The 17,607-nt window shown below is 40.6% G+C and overlaps 1 protein-coding gene across 11 annotated transcripts in view; it reads right to left on the reverse strand.

Annotated features, from left to right (window-relative positions):
- Positions 1 to 17,607, reverse strand: part of TMPRSS11E (transmembrane serine protease 11E) — a 44,177-nt gene that overhangs the window by 12,069 nt on the left and 14,501 nt on the right. For 7 of the 11 annotated variants that reach the window (XM_085222734.1, XM_085222737.1, XM_085222735.1 and 4 more), the window contains one exon: positions 5,678 to 5,788. In XM_085222734.1, coding sequence (XP_085078860.1) covers positions 5,678 to 5,770 — 93 coding nt within the window. In that variant the 5' untranslated portion in view covers positions 5,771 to 5,788. Of the gene's footprint in view, positions 1 to 1,238; positions 1,860 to 1,966; positions 2,038 to 5,283; positions 5,308 to 5,677; positions 5,789 to 7,056; positions 7,222 to 17,607 lie in introns of those variants that run through there. The other 4 variants (XM_085222739.1, XM_010709900.4, XM_085222741.1 and 1 more) reach the window with 4 other exon arrangements.

Below are 17,607 nucleotides of genomic sequence, written 5' to 3' on the forward strand. Positions count from 1 at the left end.
TCAACTCTATTAGAAACACAATGGCATATCCTGAGCAAAACTGTACCTGGCCCTACTTAACTCAGCTCACTGACACAGACTCACAGAAGCAGGTAGGTTGGAAAGGCCCCTGAATGCCAGGGGTCTGAACTTCTCAAACAAGCTCCCATTAGAGCAGGTTTCCCCAAGTTTTATCAGGTTTTTAGTATCTCCAAGGACAGAGATCCCATAGCCCCTCAGGATCCTTGTTCAGACTGTGATCACCCTCCTCACAGCAAAAGCTTTTTTCTTTATATTTAGTAAGAATCTCCTGTATCCCAACTTGCCTTCATTATCTCACATCCACCTCTGAGAAAAGCCTCAAGTATAGTGCAGGTATCTCTAGGAGAGACTATTTCCCATCAAGAAATATTACACAGATTTCAAGTGCAGTTGGCTGCCCATACAGGTGCTTAAACTGAACTTGACTGTAATAATTCCTGACTGATGTGGTAACTTCTGCACTCTGAGAAATAAGAGATGCCATAAAACACAGTTTTGAGTTATTTTTCACTGTTATGAGTAGTAACATGTATTGGTCTCCTACCGGGTTTGGGTTTCTTCTCACCAAAAGCATGCATACATTGTAAGAGACAGTGTTGTGGCTCCTGCCAGACAATCTGACAGAGAGGAGAGAAATACCTACTAACATGTCAATACATGGCAACAAGACCCAGTCTTAGTGACGCACTAAAAGCCCACAACAGACCTGTGAACCTGACTCACATATGGATAAAGGAAGAATGAGCCTTTTCCTTCCATTTATTTCCTCTGGTGCCGCATTAGGGAAGAGAACACTAGGAAAACTGCATCTTTGCACATGTTGCTGTACAATGATGCAAAGCCTTAACTGCAGTTATTTCAGAACCCTAGTAATTCTACAGTGTACTATGTACTTGATCTCAAGCCATGCATTGAGTCTCTGCATTGTGGTTGGCATTAGTACAAGTTGTTAGAAGAACATATGGAATAATTCCTCAAAGTGACTGAAGTGAAACACAACAATAGCAAGCTCTGAGGAGGAGGCACTTAGCTGACTAGTCACCATACTGTTTTATTACCACTAAACCAGGTTTGCATTTCCTGTGGGTCAGACACACTTGATGTTATACTCCCCCTTTTCAGGCTTTTGGCATAGTCATTTCTGAACAACACCCGAGAAGAAAGGAGTAGTAATGAGCAGACAGGCAGAGAGATGGAGGGTTCACATCTTTTCTCACCATGAGGTAACAGGGCAGCACAGTGAAAGCAAAAATGAGCCAGCAGAGCAGAATAACACCAAAACCTGCCAGTTGCTTAAGATGTGCACTCAGAGGACAGACCAGCAGTGAAGGAAAAGGCACAATGCACAGACCTATGACAGCAAAGAATAGTGAAGTTCGGGGAGTGTGAAAGGAGTTCTATGCTCCGCCTTAAGGGCAAGAAAGTTGAGCAAAGCTATGAGGAAGGCAAGGCAGGAAACACAAATCAGGAAAAGAAAAAAAAAATAATGTTAGAGCCACAAAAGAAGCTGAGATGTCTGCTCACAGAGTTGTTCAGCAAGAGAAGGGGTAGTTGAAAACAATTCACACAGTAATCTCCTCATCAAAAAGCTTGGTTTCAGCTAGCGAGTGTTGGCACATATCCCAGAGTGTTTCTTAAGAAGGGAAGCAGGAAAGCTTTTATGCTCTCAAATAGGTGGTGTTCACTGCTAAGTTTTGTTGCAAAGGTTTTCTGCAAATCTACTCATCTTTCCACTAGACAGGCTTAGTTTCTGTTGGAAGGTCTGCGCAAAGCAGATTGTACAGCATGTGAGAGCTGCCTCAAAGTCTGAGCTAGTCAAGATTGCTTTCTATGGAATCTCCAGGTTGCAGTGGCACATAGTATTCAGTCCTAAGAAAATAGTTTAAAGGAAGCACTTAATATATTTCTATATTCATATGGGTTGTTACTTTGTATATAGACATACAAACTAAAGCAGAAACACCTCTTCAAATCCCAGTTTCCTCTCTTTAGAAGGATGCTCTTATCTCCACCTTGCTAAAAAAAAGAACAGAGACAAGAAAAATCATTTGTGGAGTAAAAATGTCAAGTTCCACCACCTCCTCATGTTTACAGCTGCCAGTATACACCCTTCAGCTGTGCTGCTCAAGTGCAGGACCTAGATAACTAAGCAGCATTTATCATTTCTGTTCACTTCAGCAGCAGAACTGCTATCACCAGCTGTGCAAAGGCAATGGGAAGGAAAAGCTCTCTGTTTAGAGCTTTATAAGAAATAATCTTTAGCCATCCATTCCAGGAATCAGACAGCAGACAAAACATGGCCTCATTTGTCCCAAAAGCAGCTATAATCTTTGAAGAAAAGCTTGAGTACAGGCAGCACTAAGCATGTACTGCTTGCACTGGAGCAGCACATGCCAAGGCTGACTACAATGTTAGGAAGAGCCAGTTCTTGTTCAGATTACGTCCACTCTGCATATTCAGTCAGTAATCACACATTACATCACCAACTAGCTCCTTCTCTCCTCTAGTCTTTTTGCTATTATATCATGAAGTGCAGGATTCTCATGCTTTACAAGAATAACCACCTGGCAGGGACTCCTGTGCCTTGGACTGCTGTCTTTGTAGTTAAATAGTTCAGTGGCAGGTGGACCCCTATGTTCAGGGATCAAAATCTGCATGATCTTCTCTACGCTTCAGTCACCAAAACTCTGCTCCACCCTACTACACACCCTTGGCTAAAGAAACAGTGACTCCTCTGTGGTGCTGAAGAATGCAGAGGCAGAGATGACCCGATCACCTTCATTTACAGATGCATCTTTTCCTTATAACATACATCGATATATATTTTTATTATTTTTTTTACTGTCCAAACTACAGCAACCTGCCATTTTGTTCTCAGGAGAGAAATCCAAGAGAATTCAGGAAACACCAATAGACTCGTCCTCCAGCACAGCAGCCACTTTAGTAAGAGCATGAAAATAACCTTAATTCCTCAAAAGTAATCCTTGAGAGATCTCCACTTGGAAGGCTGAGTCTTCCCTGCTTTGAAAACTACCTCCTCACAGTCTATATCAGGAGGCTTTTGGTCTGTACTATACAGCAAAAAGTTTCAGAACAAAACTCTTAGTGAGACTATGAACGAACACCAGACCTCCTCTAGCAGTCAGTGCTCATTTAAAAACCACTTCATTTCCAAGAAGACCAGAATGATCCAGTGACTGTAGTGCCTGACAAGCTCTTGTCATGGTTCATTAGGTCTGCAAATGTGAACTATTATTCTCATACTTTACACATCTTTGCTCTGCACCAAAGAAAGCATTTTGATGGTTAAAAAGTTATTACATATGGAAAAAAAGCCATCCAAATGAACTTCAGAAATAACTTAGTTCTATATAAACACATCTTTAATGTGTTTATACGTATATAACAAGCTCTGATATAGGATATTTTAAAAATAAGTGAAATGTAGCAAGAAAAAGCTGTATTAATAGTTACTGACACATCATGAAACACTAATATTGAAATTTTACTGGAGTACAAGTCTGATCTTCCTTGTAAAATCAGTGAGAGAATGGATAGCATTTCAAGTTGCCATCTTTTCTAGTTGAACTGCTGTGCTTAACCAGAAGCCTCTATAACATCAGTTCCAAAAAACTGATCTTTGTTAAATGGAAAACAGTTCAGACAAAGAAAGGAAGTCAAATTGTCACCTATGTCCTGGGAAAAGGGACTAGGTACTGGGTTAGCAGGGAAGGTTGCCCTACTATGTTTTAGGAATCTGCCCTTGATTTTTTCTCATCTCTTAACCTAAGCCTTCATAGCACTTCTTACCTATATTTGCTTTCAAATGGGTCCAACATTACTGATTTTTTTTTAAGCAACATTACTTATTCAAAGTGTTCTGCCAAGTTTGGCATAGAATAGATCATATCAGCCCTTCCATTTTGCCATCTGATCTGCTATTGTCTTCCTATAATACGTTTTGTTCAATTCCTGCTCAATGATATTGCAGCACTCTCAGAAAAGAACGTGGTCTGCAAACATGCTGATGAGGGTCTCTCCATACTTAAGGCATGCCCAGTTTTCCATTCTAGGATTCAGGCACAGTCCCACAATCACTCCAATCACTCTTCATAGAAATGGGGGTGTTTCACAAGACAACTGAATAAACTTACCTGCTGGCTCAGTAAGTGCAACATTAAACTATATCCCTGAAGCAACTTTCTTTGGCAGGATGATTGGAATGGCAGCATCTAGAGTATGTCTGGTTAACCCCAGGAGACCAGTAGCAAAAGCACATGGCCACACTAACAATGTTTAATTCCACTCCTACCTCTGCCATAAGCAATCACATCAATCTAGTGCTTTTCTTCTACTTCTTCTCTTAACTGCCCAACTCTGCTAAGGTCTTGTTGCTTCTCAAGAACTCTCTATAGCTAGGCAAAGACAACAGCTTGTCTTTGCAGCAAGATTCAAGAGCAGCAGTTAGCCTCTGGCATGAAATCTAAGACAACAAAAAATGCTGCTCATACAGTCTTCCCTGATTATTCAATCAACTCTGCAATCACCACAAAGTATTGTTTTGTTTCTTTTTCTCATCCATTTTGTGTATAGCTTTTAGGAGATTGTAAGTTCTTTAACTGTTGGGATAGACCCTGCCTACCATACTTGTACACAAGTATGTGTACAATCTGTGAGACATAACAAGGCTAACAACTGAAATGAACTTGATTAATAACATATTTTTCTCTAATTGATTGTCACAAACATCTTGGGAAAGACTCTCCTGTTCGTAACAAGTTTTAGGAGAATTAAGAAGGTACATCCTCAAGGACTTTACAGCGTGCATGAAGGTACGCAAAGTCACTATAGTGTAAGAGAAATTAAGTACTTGGCTACTGAACACAATCAGTTTACAATATGGTTCTGCAACTTCTACATCATTTTATACTTTGGCCATAGGCTACTGCCTTATTCTATTAGTTCATCAGTTTCAGAATATAGCAGTAGGTTTCTGGTTTTCAGCTTTTGAAAAGAACTCTATCTGCCATTCCTCCCCTTTTCACATTACTCCAGTAGAGAAATACTAGACAAATAGTTATAGTATCCATGTTTTTTTCTGCCAGACTTTCATTCCAAGATAGGGTGGTGAAACAGTGTGGTACAAGATTTGGTACACTTCCAAAAGGATTCTGCACATATTAACACTTCACTGACTGCAAAAAACTCCACTAAAGTAAACAGAAACACAAGAAGCTACTTTTATGACTTCAATCTACTTACCATCCATACCACGCTGCCAGCAATTGCGACTTCAACACATTAACTGCAGCAGCAAGAAGTGTAGATCAGAGTTACAGTGTAGTGAGAGAGTTCTCACTTGCCCCCCACAATCCCCTGTGGCCATGGACCACCTTGCCTTATCACTGTACCACACTGTAGAGGAGCCAAGGAGTTCTTGGAAAATGAACGCTTTTTGGGTGAGGAGAAAGGGGGAAGTATAATGATTACTGTTGCATAAAAGGTAGCCCAAATCAGAAATTAGCTCAGAACTAGAGCCATTCATTCTCCAACCCCCACCTTGGTCAAAGCCCAGAAATTGCCCCAAAAATCCATATGCTATGTAACCATGCTGCACAAACAACCGAGTAGCAAGTTAGTTGGCTGTAGCACTCACCTTTGAGTACCAGTGAGAGATCAGGAAGAGGGTCTTTTGTCTGAGAGATGTACCGTCCTGAACTCCACAACACACTGTGCGGCATCTCAGCATAGACTTGAGGCTTTATCGCTTGAATTAGGAAAGAAAGGAGTCACAGGCAAGTCAGAACAAACAAGTCCAGCAAGTCTCAGTGACAGAGGCTTACCCAGTAGCATGATTCCTCCCCTAAAACAATAACAGTACACTTCTTTCATCACACCTTTCATCCAGGAATCCCAAAGCCTTTTCAGAGCATTAACTACACGCCCTGCAACACCCCAAATCAGAAGAGACATGAAAATTCTGTGAGGATACAAAACTTATTTCCTTCTTTGGTATAATTAAAAAAACAAATAAACAGAAATTATAGTCAGGACCAGTACGAAAGAGTTGCTTGTGTTAGAGAGAGTGTTCAATTTGAGGTCAGATAAAGAGCTGATGCGTATTGATGAAGGCTCAGCTGCATTTGCCCCAGCTGCCTTGAAAGGTACTGTTTGGCCAGATAAGAACTTCTGTGTAGTTGTTATTATGAGGACAAGTCTGTGATTCTTCCCTAGCTTCTTAGATGTTGATTTTGATTGAGACCTCCCAGCCACAGACATGTAACCTAGAAGACTTTTTCCAAGATGGACATGTGGTATTCATGTCTACATAGGCATTTCTACTTGTGCTAGTTATGGCAAGTTAATTGTGAAGTCAATTATCACAAGCACAAACTAACCTAAGGTAGCATTTCTCAATCTGTACTCAATTTTAAGTTCATTAAATTTACTCAAAAACATATATGCCCAGACAACCTTATGCACAGATTTGTTCTAGAAAGCCAATTTAGAAGACAGAACATCAGACAAAGAGGTTTGTGTATGTGGCAAATACTTTCTTTGCTTTGCTGCAATAGATTTTCTAATGTCTAAGGATTCTTTCCCTGCTCCTGAATGGCCTTCATTTGACTCCTCTGTAACTCGGGAATCACCAGCTAAGAAACATGCTGCTCCAAGTACTTCTTATGTGGCTGGAGCTTATGCTTCTACCTTACATCAAGTCCATAGCCAAATAACTGGAGTACTGCCGTCTTAGGAAGGTCAGCTTCTTTTGTACAAAACAGAGTTAAACAGCAGGCTTCTCATAATTTAGATTCAGTCAGGGTATCTTCATAATTTATTATGAAATTCAATAAGTACAGTTACTAATAATGCATCATGTTACTGTTTCTTAATACTTCAACCGCAATCTGCACTTCCATTCCATAATGGCAAACTTTTATTGAGTCAGTCTAGATATGCAAGAGAAGTGTAGACAAAAGCCTAGCTAGAGGGTGAGAATTTCTGAGGGTAAAGAATCAAATATCATATGATTACCTGACCCAGGTGGTGCAGGTGGTATGAATATTTCTGGCACTCCCAAATACTCAGAGACAGAGCTCTTTGGAAAAGCTTTTTTCAGATCTAGTTTAACATTAAGAAGGAACCAAAACTGGTGAAGGATGTAACAACCCTGACTAATGGTCCTCTATCTCCTGTACACTCTTGTAGAGACAATACTTCTTTGCAGCAGAAACTCCAGCTAGAATAAAAGGACAGTAAAATCTTGTGAAGTCCTCAGTAAAGGAGGGATGTGAACCTTTTACAGCATGTCCAGAGGAAGGCCACAAAAATGATTCAATATAGAACACATACCCTATAAGGACAGGCAGAGAGAACTGGGGCTGTTAAGCCTGGAGAAGAGAAGGTTCTGGGGAGATCTGATAGTGGCCTTCTAGTATCTAAAAGGAAGATATAACAAGGAAGGAGACAAATTCTTAAGCAGAGTCTGCTGTGGCAGGACAAAGGGAAATAGTTTCAAACTAAAGGAGGGGAGATTTAGATTTGATATAAGGAAGAAGTGGTTTTTTTTTTTGGGGGGGGGGAGGGGTTTGTTTTTACAGTAAGGATGGTAAGGCACTGGGAAAGGTTGCTCAGACAGGTGGTGGATGCCCCATCCCTAAAGACATTCAAGGTCAGGCTGGACAGGGCTCTATGCAACCTGATCTAGCTGCAGATGTCCCTGTTCATTTTGAGGGAAGTTGGACTATAACACCTTTAAGTGTCCCTTTCAACTCAGATAAATAGCCACCATCACCAAGTACCTAACAGGTTTAGGGCATGACTGCAGAGAGATTGTGCCTGTTGGTGCAAAGAGAAGCCTGGACAAACTGGAAAATGCTGAGGAATTAGCAGAGATTGTGATCTGCATAGGTACCACTACAAGTGAGGGAAGGAGAGTCTGCAGGCAGAATGTAGGATGCCAAGTGGGAAGCCAAAGACCAGAATGCCCCTAACAGCCAGTAGGAAAGCAGTCTCAGTGCATGGCTAAAGCAACAGAATAAGAAAGAGAGGTGCAGAAACATCAGGGACTGGGGAAGCTTAGGGGGTAGATGGAGCCTAGCAAAGGATGATTAGGAAAACAACACCTGTACATCCTAACAGGAATAGCATACAAGCATTACAAATTGACTAGCAGAAAGCATTTTGATGCACAGAGGATACACTGTGCTGAACGCTACAGTAGACACTGCATCCTCAAGTAAAGAATACATCATGTTGACAACAAAAAATAAAGAGAAGTTAAAAAAGAAAGTCCATTGTGAACAGGATGCAGAGACAGAAAGCCAAAGCAATGCTTCCCATGTTTAACAGAATTATCTGAGAAAATAGTGGTATCACAGGCCCAGAATACTTTACCTTAAACAAGGACATAAACACAGCTACATAGGTGGCCTAAAGGAAATGTGGTGGCAGGAAGACAAGGAAAATGCCAGAGAACAATTATTTCAATTACTTTCAAATAAAAATCTAAAATCCTTACTCTGAGCAGTCAGGTAATACTAGATTTCTGCATGCTGTGAGGAAACTCACAAGGTGGAAAGCAATTTTATGTACCAGTCGGGTCTGAATCAAGAGTTGCTTCATAATAGTCCTACCATGTACCTGAACAGTACCAGCATTTAAGTCAACACTTCTACAGGGAGACCAAAGCAAGAAGACCAGATACTGCCATGTTCAATTTTAAAGACCGGAACCATATGCATACAGAAAAATCAAAGCATCCAAGGGAGAACCTAAAAAGAACTGCATGTTCTCTGGAGACATACATATTTCAAGACATCATTCTGTTTGTCAAATAAAACAGCCTTCAGAAATCTCAAGGGTATATATAAAGAAAAAACTAACACTGGGGAACAAATAAGCGTATCCCAGAACAGGTGAAAGAATGGAAAAGGTTATACATTTAGGCACATAAATTGCACAAACACAGCCAGATAGAGGCATGTCAGAACCAACTAGATGATTTGTCTTAGAAAAAAATTCAGATAGAGGCATGTTAGAACCAACTAGATGATTTGTCTTAGAAAAAAATTATCAGTAGAAGAGAGTAGAATGAAAAGCTAACAGCAAGAAGATAGCTCTTGAGAACAGACAACATTCAACCTGATAAAGGATGAAAAAACTAGACTTGCTGATGGTATGCAGCCTCTCACTCATTACCACTTCCTAAAAAAAATCCACAAAAAAAACCCAACAAATCCAAACACTTTTGACAGCATAGTTAAGATCCACAAAGAGCTAAATTAGTACAAGCAACTAAGTAATAAAAATAACAAGTATTCCCATCAACATGTAATATGGGGTAGAATCATAATAGAATTTGTGAATCCAAGTTCTGCTTTGAAAACCTACATCAATTGCTGAGCAAGTCAGTGAAAAAGGCAGGTCTGACTTAAACAAAATGTCTTACAAAGGGTTTCTTAAAAGATCTGAGCTGCCATGATATACAAAGGCTAAAGATAGAAAAACAAATTAAAATAAAGAGAGGAAAATGATAATGATTTTTGGTGAAGCCAAGTTACATCTCATAGGAATCTCTTCTACTCATTGTATTCATAAATAGTAAGGAAAAAAGAAATAAGTGAGGTAGTAATCACCTGCCAAGAAAACACAGACCATTTCATTCACAACAGTCCTAAATTCATATTAGGACACAAAACTCCTGAGAAGATACCTGCATTTACAAAGATTCCACTACTTTTGTTTGGACCCCAGTTCTCTCTTCAAGAAGTCAAGGTCCAACACTACAGCCTTCTCTAGCCTTACCCTGGCCACAGACCAGTCAAACCAGACCATCTTGCTCATGTCAGGTCTCCAAAAAAGCCAAACTCTGAACACGAGAATCAAAGTAACGCTCAATCACAGTAACTCAGGAACAGAAGCTGGAAGAAACGTTACACAAAGCTAGATTTTTTTTTTCTTAAAAGGTCTCTAAACAGAGACTCTATGACAGTAAAGCATATGTATTACTTAAACCTAACTCTGCTACTGAGGATTAAAATTCTTGAAGGAGTAAATATGCAGCTGACACCCGGAACAGGTTCACAGCTTCAGCTCTCATGTGGAAATACCTTCCATAAGCACCAAAGTTTCCTATGTGGTTCACAGAGAGCTGAATTTCCCAGAAAGGTCTCAGTACTCTGTTTCATAAATGCTCAGGTATCCTTAGCATCACTCAAAAAAAGACCTAACATCCCACAACTTCAATCTCATTCTTTGCACAAAGGAGAGAAGAAAGCCACGACCAAAGCTAAATCCTGTATCAACCTTTGGAAAGGTGTTCATTAGATATAACTGCTCTTAGCATTTTTTTGATTGGTCAGTAATAATACTAGCAGGATTAGGCCGCTCAGCTACAGTGGTATCAGCACAAGCTACTGGATATGCCCTGTTCAACAGTGAACAGTCTAAATAGACTGTATGCAAGCTGCAGATTGCTTACAGCAGAGATTACTGAACAAGCAAACTGAACAAATGGGTTTTTAGAAATCCTCAGTTATACCTGTATATTGCTATGCTACCAACAAAACTCAACTCACACATATTAAAAGCAAATGGGGGAGAGATCCAAAGACAGGGGCACATAATTTTTTATTTATTTATTTTAAGACCGATGACTCAACTTTTTTTTTTCCCCAAATCTTGTTTTACTTCCTGCTCTTTTAAAAACAAATTGTATAGATTCACCTAGGACTGAGTCAAGCTGCATTTACTCAATCTCACACTTAAAGCATTTAAAAAAAAATTCCTCTGCATTATCATGAAGTAATTTTCTGGTTGGAGACTCCTTCTGCCTTGTCAATCTCTTCCCTAATTGAGAAACACACATTATCATGAACTGCCCCGACTTGCAGAAAGCTGAAGAATTGTCTTAAACACTAAGCCATTAACAAGATCTTACTATACTAATGTGTCATCGTAATTGTCACAAGGGCTGTTAGGGGAAGCTTTTCCCCATTGCGTTTGCCATGACTGTTCCCATTTGCTTCTTTAAAAGAGATTGAGACGTATACATGCCTATTGCTATAGTGTTTGGCCTCTCCTTGGGCAAATCTGTAACAGTAGAAAAGCAAAAACAATCATCCTTGTAATGAGTTGTCCAGGTAGAAATTAGTGCAGAATTAGAAACAGATATGCAGGCATCAGTCTACAGCTGATTCAAGTCGTCATCATTTTGTTAACGCCCACTAGCTGAAGATTGCTGCCCATAACTGTAAGAGGGCAATTGAGGTACACAAGGTGATGCACATGCTTGGAAGACTAAAACACAAGGTTTGTTAAAGGCAAAGTAACAAGAGTGGAAAAGGAGAGCAGAGGGATTAAGAAAAAAATCTCTCCTTATAATTTGTTTCTGGATTTAAGTTCATCTCTACTGAATAAAAATGGACTTAAAAAGATATTGTTTTCTGCTTACCATAATTTTTCTACTAGAAAACAAATGTAATTAACTTATTCCTACTGGGAAGGATGAAATCAAGAACGTGCCTGTCATGACAAAGTATCCATGTGTTACCACGAGTCTGTATGAAAAAAAGACACTGAAATAAATAGAAGGGGTCATGATCTTGAGCACAGCTCAGGTTTCTAGAAAAAGAAAGTAAAGGTGATGGCAGAGAATAGAGCAGATCAGAATCTAGAGATATGGTAAAGCAGACCTTGGAACATTTATTCATTATGTTTGCCATGAATAGCAGGCATTTAAATTCAGGAAAGTAGAGAAAAATATAAGAAATTGGTGTCATTCCCACAACCAGTTTTAGCATCTAGAAGTTGATGTCAGGTAAATTTGAGGCTCAGAGCAACAAATAGAAGTATATCGCTTGAACTGCTGGACGTGCAATACAAGACCAGTGGACCCTGCAGCCTCATGGATCCAGAACCCTTCCTGCCACACCAAGAAGAATGTCACAGTGCCACTAGATAAATACCAGTTTCAGGAAATACAGAGCAAAGAGATCATGGTGCATTTTCTCACTCTTGACCATCCTGCAGAGGAGATGGACCGTTGTAAGAACACTGCCACTTCTGCCACTTGTAAGAACACAGGGCTGCATACAAATGCATGCACAACTCAGTTCCATCTCTGGTATCTCACAGCTCATCAGAGAGGACTTATTCTTGAAGACCAAAGTGTCCCAGCAGAGAAGACTACCAACAACCATGAAAGACATTTCTGGTAAGCCTGAGTCTCATCCCCTGCAGGAAACAGAGCAATGCACAGATCATGCTTAAGGTACTTTGTAACACTGAGCACTATAAGACAGACTGCTCCCCATGACAGGGCAGACTATCTTTCTACAGCAAATAATTTTCTACTGCAAACTTTGAGTCACTGTGCTTCAGAATTTTTATTAGCCATAATACAGCATTTTAAGGTATTCTTATAAAATAGAAAGACTCGTGTCACCCTGGTGCCAGTACTTTCACATATTTACATAAATACAACACAGAATGCTTAGCTATAACAGAGCTGCAGTAAATGCATGGAAAATCTCTTTGCGCTGAGCAAGTGATCTCAGGATGTTCCACCCTTCCTGCTTGCTAAAAACTGGGTAGGCCAGACCCTGATTTGGGTTGCTAAAAACAAAAAGGCTGGCTCAGGGAACCAGGCTTACACTGCATTTGGGTGGGGAGACAGGATCAAACACTGCTGGTGACAGCTGAGTTTCTCAGGCTGTCTGCATAACTACAAACAGTTTGGGCACCTCCCTCATTTGTGGAGAAAAGTCTTAGGTGGAAAGAGTCTCAATTTCTCTGAATCAGATCTGCTAAGCACAGATACTGCCACGTGGCATGAGCCTAATGACTCTGGTCAGTGCACCACAAGAGAAGCTTGGCAGTGATAAACCAACTCTTGTAACGCAGCTGAGCAAAGATAAGTCAGCAAGATCAGTTGAGTGTGTCTGGGAAAGGTGTGGGACCTCAGTGAAACAGTACTCTGATATTTGCAAGGGATGCAGGAGCATCAGCTCTTAGCCAAATGGGCATACATCACCTCTCACTTGCTCACTCCAAGGGAGAAGAGCTAGACCCAGTGGACAGTTAAAGGCCTGCTGCAGGGTCTGTTGCTGCAGTCATTAATCCACCCTCTCTCATGGGTCAGTAAGCAAAATCAGCATGCACAGTACATGGATACTGAAAAAAATATCAGAATGTAACTTAAGAAATCAAATAAATACAATAGTATTCAATGTGATGAAGCATAAGATCGAATACTTGTTGGTTCAACAAGAATTCATAACAAATGCTGAATGATCATTCAGCAGAAAATGAGAAATGCTTAACCATCCCACAGACAATGCAGAAATGGCTTGAAGCCAGAACTTTCAACCATCAAAAATGGAAAATGCAAACCTAGTAAGTACTACAAAATATCTTCTGAAAGTCAAAGTGGTATACCATGCACAGCAATGGAACATAAAATTCTGTCACAGATGAACTACAGAACTACACCCAGATCAGACAGAAAGAGGGCTGCCAAAAGAATTAAAGCAATGGAAAGCTATTCTTATGAGAGGAAGGATGGAGATTAACAACAAAAAAGGCAGGACAGATTGAAGTCCACTTTAAAAGCACATGCGGATAAGAGTTAGACAGAATCAAAATCCTTAACTGCTTTCCTGCTACAAGGCTTAACAAAAATTAGCAGCTCCTGCAGTGTTGTAAAATTCTAAGTACGCAGTGGAACAGCCATGAGAAGGCCAATGAGGTACTGGGATGCATTAAATAATAAAAAAAAAAAGTATGGCCAGCAGATCAAGGGAAGTAATCGGTCTTCTCTACTCTGCCCTGGTGAGACCACATCTTGAGTACCCTGTTCAGTGTTGGGCTTTCCAGTTCAAGAAATATAGGGGACTTCCAGAAAGAGGTCAGTGGAGGGCCAGAGAGGGGCCTGGGGCCTGGAGCATGGCTCTTATAAATAAAGAAAGGCTGACAGACCTGGGGCTGTTCAGCTTGGAGAAGGATGAGGGGGGGATCTTATCAATGACTATAAATACCTAAAAGGCAGACGGATGGGGCCAGGCTCTTTTCAGTGGTGCACATTGACAGGACAAGGAGGCATAAATGGGAACACAAGAAATTCCATCTGAATGTGAGAAAAAAAAAAATCATAGCTTTGAGGGTTACAGAGTATTGGAACAAGCTACCCTGTTGGAGTAGAGAGGTTTTGAAGTTTCCTTCTCTAGAGATATTCAAAATCCACTGGGACACTTCCTTGTGCAATCTATTGCAGGGTACCTGCTGCAGCCGAGGGGCTGAACTAGATGATCTCCAAAAATCCCTCTACACCTCCTATTTCTGTAACCATTAAGTCCTCTTTTGTGTGGCATTACTTGTGGAATTTGGAAAGATGCAAGTCTTCCATGGCAGGGAAAAAAACCCACCAGTATAAGGGTACTAGAAAGAGGAGAGTTTGTTACTGATTCACATGGATGAGAGCTCATCCTTATGCAGTCAGTTTCTAATTATACAGACAATCTTCCAGCACACGGCTAGTAGCTTGAAGACACGGGGCAAAAATAAATCACATCACACAAGCTCATCTCAACTCATGCTGCAGTTTTAATTGCTGGGCCACAGAGTATAGTCTCTGAGCTTTGTATGTTCTCAGAGACAAAAGCAGACACAAAAGGTGGCTTTTTTTACCTTCTGTTAATAGGGTGCCTCTCCAAACAGCTGGCTTCCCTGCAGGATGGCACACAGAACAAGCCAGTTTGGCTGCAACCCAGGCTCAGACCAGCCCATTGTCTCACAGTCAACTGATCAACAGGAACATTTTAGACATAGAGCTACAGTCTCAAAGCAAATAATTTACCAGGCTCAGTGCTCAATTCCTTCAAAAGTATTTTTGAACCCATTATAGAAGAGGTAAGTTGTAAGAAGAAGTGTTACAAGACAGGTTCAAGCCATATGCATTTGTGACTTGGTAACAAATGAAAAATTTCTCCCTCCACACTGGATGATTCTTAGAAAAACTAAATGATAGTTACAGCTTTAAAGTATTCAATCCAAAGTTCATCTAACAGGTGTTAGCTCTTGCAGAGTACAAGAGTCTAGAAATCCACATGATTTTTTTATGCAAGAAGTCCATAGGACATGCAAACTGACACAGTCCACAGAAACACTTTGCAACAACTGTGATTGCCTCTTAGAAGGGTTTGGCTTTGCATGCACCAGTCCTCATTCATTATAGTCAGTGTTTTAGTCCATATATTCAAAAACTTTCCCAGGACAAACCCTTGGGAAGGGTTTAGCAACCCCAAGCCTTTGCATTAGAATTTAAGAATACGTTAAAGATTTTCAGCCATCCATGACATTTCTACAGCAATCAGCAAGATGTGGCTTTTAGAGAAAAAAAAAAAGTCTTGAAATAAAATTAGCCACCAATTACGACTTCAAAGATGTCTTAGCTCAAATTGTATCTGCCACCAGCAAGATCAGTGCAAATCCTAATGCTCTTGAAAAGGTAAAACAGAATTTCCAACATCTCTAGCCAGGAAAGGAGGCAGAAACCCTCTGTCAGCCACGCTTAAAACACTGACATGATTGTGGTAAAATTATCAGAAGTATACTCAAAAGCTTTTGCCTAGCATTTAAATACACATTTCTATTTATCTGCATGAACAATTCCAGTGGTCTTTGAAAGAAACAGCCAAGCCAACCCTGTATCAAGTAACTTTGAGAGTCCTACATTTGAACATGCCAGCTAATCTTTCAAAGACTGCTTATCTTTACCATGCACTGTTACAAGGCGATCCTAAAAGAAACAGAGGCTAGGGAGAAAGGATGGCAGTCAACACACATTAGTGAGCTACCAGTTATGTACTACACTGTATTACCTGGCCAACTGCAGAATAATTTGAACTTACTTCCAGTTGATTTGCAGTAACATTTTAAGCAAATATAATTTTTGCTTTGAGCTGTGATGGGATAGAAGCAGGCATGTAGTCAACATGACTCAGTTGAACTGTACTGTATTGAGCAAAAAGGATCCAAAGGTGATCTCTTTTCCCAGCACACTCCATAATTCTTGCTGTAGCACTAGGGTGTGGCACCTTTGTAGCATTATCAGTATTTCACCCCCTTTCTCCCTCTTGGAAAAAAAAAAAGCACACAAAAATCAGAAAGTAGCCTAGGAAACATATTAAGCATGCACATTTTCCTCACCCCTGCTCCCCTCCATGGCCTTTATCTTAATGGTCATCCTCACCAATAGCCCCAGGACTAGTTTCCCTAAATTGTATGTAACTTCTCGTAATTGATGTTGGAAAGAGGTGGAGCAGCTATTGTAACAGCAAGAGGCCATCTGTCACTAGCCACAAGATTTGAGATAAAAAACCAACAGGTAGAATTCTCCCACACAAACTACCAAAGCCTGACAAAAACCTAAGTACAACCAGTTAGCAGAACCATACACTAATCATAAAAAGGGTTGGAAGGGACCCTTAAGATCATCTAGTTCCAATCCCTCTACATCTAGACCAGGTTGCTCAAAGCCACATCTAGTCTGGCCTTGAATGCTTCTAGGTAGGGGGCATTAAGTACCTCTTTGGGCAACCTGTTCTAGTGTCTCACCACTCTCACAGTTAAGAATTTCCTCCTAGTATCTAGTCGAAATCTACACTCTTCTAGTTTAAAACCATTTCTATTTGTCTTGTCACTACATGCCCTCATAAAAGTCCTTCCCAACTTTCTTGTAGGCCCCTTCAGGTCCTAGAATAAGGTTTTCCTTGAGCCTTCTCTTCTCCAGACTGAAGAGCCCCAGATCCCTCAGCCTGTCCTCAAAAGGGAGACGCTCCAGCCTTCTGATCATCTTCAAGGCCCTCTTCCAGACCTGCTCCAACAACTCCATGTCCTACTTGTGCTGGGGGCTTCAGAAACGGATGCAGTATTCCAGGTGGGGTCTCCAACTGTAACAACTGCCAATAACATGGAAAACATTTCTGTTTGCAGAATGAAGACATTTGTAGCACTTCAAGAGAAGAAGTGTTGTTGTGTTTTATTACAGTAGAGAACTTTCTACTTCAGCATTACATCATTTAAGAGCTCCAAAAATACCATTTCACCACACATAAAAAAAACCAAAAAACCTACCCCTCAAAAACCACTAGGTTTTAACTTTTTTTTTTTTTTCTTTTTGTTTTCACAAAGCTTGGAGATTCAGTTCATCAGGAAGTTCAAAGGCACCCACCCTTGTCTTCAACTGTTGTTTCCTGACAAAGGAAATGATCATAGCCCTGCACTCAGCACTGGTGAGGTCACACCTCAAGTACCACGCTCAGTTTTGGGCTCCTCACTACAAGAACGACACTGAGGCCGAGTGTGTCCAGAGAAGAGCAACAAAGTTTTTAAGAGTCTGGAGCACAAGACATGGTGAGCAGCTGAGGGAACTGGGCTTGTTCAGTCTGGAAGAGGCTCAGGGGAGACCTTATCACTCTCTACATCCTCCTGAAAGGAAACTAGAGCAAGATAACAGTCAATCTCTTCTTCCAGGTAACAGTGACAAGAAGGAATGGCCTCAAGTTGTGTCAGGGGAAGTTCAGG

The sequence above is a fragment of the Meleagris gallopavo genome, chromosome 4 (genome assembly GCF_905368555.1).
Source record: "Meleagris gallopavo chromosome 4, MGAL_WU_HG_1.1, whole genome shotgun sequence".
Classification (NCBI taxonomy): Eukaryota; Metazoa; Chordata; class Aves; order Galliformes; family Phasianidae; genus Meleagris; species Meleagris gallopavo.